Source organism: Bactrocera neohumeralis, chromosome 4, assembly GCF_024586455.1.
Source record: "Bactrocera neohumeralis isolate Rockhampton chromosome 4, APGP_CSIRO_Bneo_wtdbg2-racon-allhic-juicebox.fasta_v2, whole genome shotgun sequence".
Lineage (NCBI taxonomy): Eukaryota > Metazoa > Arthropoda > Insecta > Diptera > Tephritidae > Bactrocera > Bactrocera neohumeralis.
In genome coordinates this window covers 71,440,925-71,444,310 of record NC_065921.1, presented here as the reverse complement: position 1 = coordinate 71,444,310, position 3,386 = coordinate 71,440,925, and the positions used below count along the sequence as shown (strand labels likewise).

The window sequence follows — 3,386 nt, the reverse complement described above, 5'->3', positions numbered from 1 at the left end:
CCTTGCAACATCGGACTACCATTTGTTTCGGTCAATGCAGAACTCCCTTAATGGAGTAAAGTTGGCTTAAAGAGAAGCCTGTGAAAATTACTTGTCGCAGTTTTTCGCCGAGAAGCCAGAAAAGGTTTACACTGATGGAATAATGTGTCTAGCGGAAAAATGGTAAAAAGTGGTCTACCAAAATGATACATATTTGTAACATGTTATTCAAACTGAACGATCAAAATCAGAAAAAATATATTTTTATTATTTTTATGCTATAAAAAATGCCTCTGTGGCCGATATTATGGCTTTGGCGCAGTTTTCTTGTTTCTTACTTATTGTTACCTAAAGAAAGCTATAATGCCATAGTGAACGCTCAAAGCCTTTTTATGGCAGCACAATATTGCCGGATTGCCGAATTATTTGCTTTCGGTTTATTGCCATACGCAACGGTATACCAAAAACTGGTTACCATGGCAGAATTCTAACAAGTTGGCGGCACAACAAACCAGGGGTTACCAACAAAAAATTGAAATCCAAAAATACGCACACATACATACGGTTTATTTATATAAATCTAACAAATAATTTATTAAATGAAACGAAAATAAACTATTGTGTACATACATATCTACATACATACATACATACATATGTATTAACTAATATAATTTAGTCTAAGCACAAAGCTACGCATTAAAAACGCTTTTCACCGTTCAATTGTTGTGTTATTGCCGCTTTTGTCCCGTCACACACACACTTAAATAACTACATTACGTTTTTGTTGTATTTGTATGTACATACATATGTATGTATGTCTACGCACTTGTACATGGCTTCAAAACACTTCACTTCATTTAATTTTTATCTGCTTGATGCCAATACTACAAGCGTCTGCACTGTTTGTAGCCCTGGATTTAGAGCTCATCGCTGCTCTGCAACTTCGTCAGCTTGTTCACACGAAATGCCTCCAGTATATTGAGTTTTCGCTGCAATTCCAATTTCTTGGCATCCGTCACCTTGCCAGCCTTCAGACGTTGCAGCCGCTTGGTCTCATCCTCCACATAATCGTAACCCTTCTCATTGATTTTTCGCATATAAACCAGGTAGGCTTTGGCGCTCGCCGACTTCGTCTCATCGCCTGCTACACCCTGCAACATTTGCTCTGCTTTTGCTATCAACGCCGCTTGTTCGTCATCCGCTTTGTTGGCATATTTCTTGACCAATTCTTCAAAGTCCTTCAGACAACCGTCGCGTCCGATATACAAATCCGTGTGCTGCGTCACAAATTGCTTCAAATTGTCCAATGTCACATCCAAGTGTGTGGGAAAACGCACAAACTGCTCCAACTTGCCAGCCTTGAAGAGCAGAATAGCCGGAAAGCTCTTATCGTCCACTTTAAATCGCAAACCCAGCTCTTTGTTTTCATTCTCGCCGTAGTCTTTGATACCGACAGTGGCCACCAACAGCTCTTTCGTGACTTTGTGCGCAGTTTTCGAGAATGCCGCGAAGGCCTCATGTTTATCGCCATACGGAAAGGCGATATCGAATTTGACTAGCGCGTAGGGAAACCGCTCAATCGTCTGATCGAAGTTCAGCTCATCCAAATCCACGCAGCCGGCGCAGGAACTGGCCGCCGCGGTGGTCACACAGGCCACGAGCACAACACTGGCAAGAAGCTGTGCGTATCTCAGGTACTTTGTTGCCGTTTGCATTGCGGAAATTGCGATGGCTTTTTTACTCTTTTACTTTACTCCAAAAAAGAAGGTCTAGTATATTCTATAAATTGTATGGCAAGTGTTTTTAGCTGGCTGTAGCTGTAGCCGTTCTTTTAGTCGCCCTCTCACTGCCGGCGTAGTTTTCTTACTGAATAAACAGGCGCTGGAAAAGAAAGGTGGCTTGAGCTGTTGCTATAACCACCGCACAGCTGTGCTCACTAACCTCCCGAGCAGCCTACAGAGCGTCAACAGCACTCCACGCAGAGTTATATGTCGCATAAACACACTGCGATACACACACACATAATGGAGCTCACCGGCGACTCTATTGCTATTTTTCTATTATATATTTTTTTATATAAAATTTTAACATTGACTTTTCATTTCATTCTCTCAGCGTGCTGATCAGCAAGCGCTAGTTGATTATATGCTGCTTTTTGTTGTTGCTTTCAGTTACTTGACTGCGAAATTTACTAGCATACAGCTGTAAATATGTATATGAAACAATTACCTTGCCATTGTCTCTCTGAAACAGCGTTGTAAGTGCAAGCGCTCGCCGGCAGGTTGAATGACTTCTGGCAAAAGCTGATTTCCACGTCAGTAGCTAGACTCCAGATAAACATAATAAACACATAAGCATATATATTTATGTACAAAATTGTATGTAAAGTTGTGCACTTGCGAACGTGGTGTCTCTGCTGAGCACAGTCTATTGGTATGAATAGCTTCTGAGTCGCGCTCAAACTAGCAAGCCTCTCTGTGGTTATTCAGCGCTGAATGTAAGCTGTTTCTCTCTTGATACGCTCTTTACGTTTGCTTTACATGTTGGCGGTGGAATTGAAATTCTTATTATTGTTCTTAGCCTGGCTTTAAGACATGCCGCTAAAGTTGTATCGCATAAGCCAAGACATATTTCTCTTTGTTCTCATGATTGATCATATTTGTTTTTGGCAATTTCTTGCACGTGGTGCTTCACAGATAATGAGCGTTATATAATTAGTATTTTTTGTTTGATTTATGGCACACTATTGGATCTTTTTGAACATGTCAACTCTATTTCTATGTTCATAAATTGCCTTAGTCAACAAATATGGTCAAATAAACCATATAGTCGGGTTTATTTGACGCTATTTATTGACTTAGGCAATATATAAACATAGAAACCTGAAGCTATAGAATTGCGATGACCAGTTCAAGAAGATCCAACATATACTGTGTGCCATAAATCATTAGCATGCGTTAGTCTGCGGCAACACTACTCTCTATGATTGTCTATACATTTTCTATGAAATAATTTTTTTTTTTCATTTCTAGCCCTATGTTTCGAGTCTTTATCATGTCTGTACAGCCATTTCAGCTACATATTGCACTCAGTGTATGACACACACCTGCTCTCCCATAGTTTCTGTTTTTAATTGAATTGGACTAACTCCGCTGATTTCCATCATGCGCCAAACCTTGGAAAAGACCCGTAAAAGGAAGGTCGACACTAACCATCTCTTCGTCGATTTTCAAGCCGCCTTCGGCAGCACGAAAAGGAACTGCCTCTATGCCGCTTGATATCCCCGCAAAGTTGACGTTGAGTAACACCAAAAGCTCCGTTTGGAGCGGGAAGTATGTACCTCTCCGAGCCGTTCATTAGCTGCAGAACTAAATCGAGCAGGTATCATCTTTTATAAGAGTGTA

General features: G+C 40.7%; 1 protein-coding gene across 1 annotated transcript; it reads right to left on the bottom strand.

Annotated features, from left to right (window-relative positions):
• Positions 1–525: 525 nt before the first annotated feature.
• Positions 526–2,220, bottom strand: LOC126757562 (protein windbeutel). The gene has a single exon (XM_050471563.1). It carries the CDS (start codon positions 1,695–1,697, stop codon positions 900–902), a length of 798 nt encoding a protein of 265 aa, XP_050327520.1. The 5' UTR covers positions 1,698–2,220; the 3' UTR covers positions 526–899.
• Between the last annotated feature and the right edge of the window lie 1,166 nt (positions 2,221–3,386).

Excerpts from the sequence above, each read along its gene's own strand:
- LOC126757562 (XM_050471563.1), bottom strand. The coding sequence starts at position 1,697 with ATGCAAACGGCAACAAAGTACCTGAGATACGCACAGCTTCTTGCCAGT.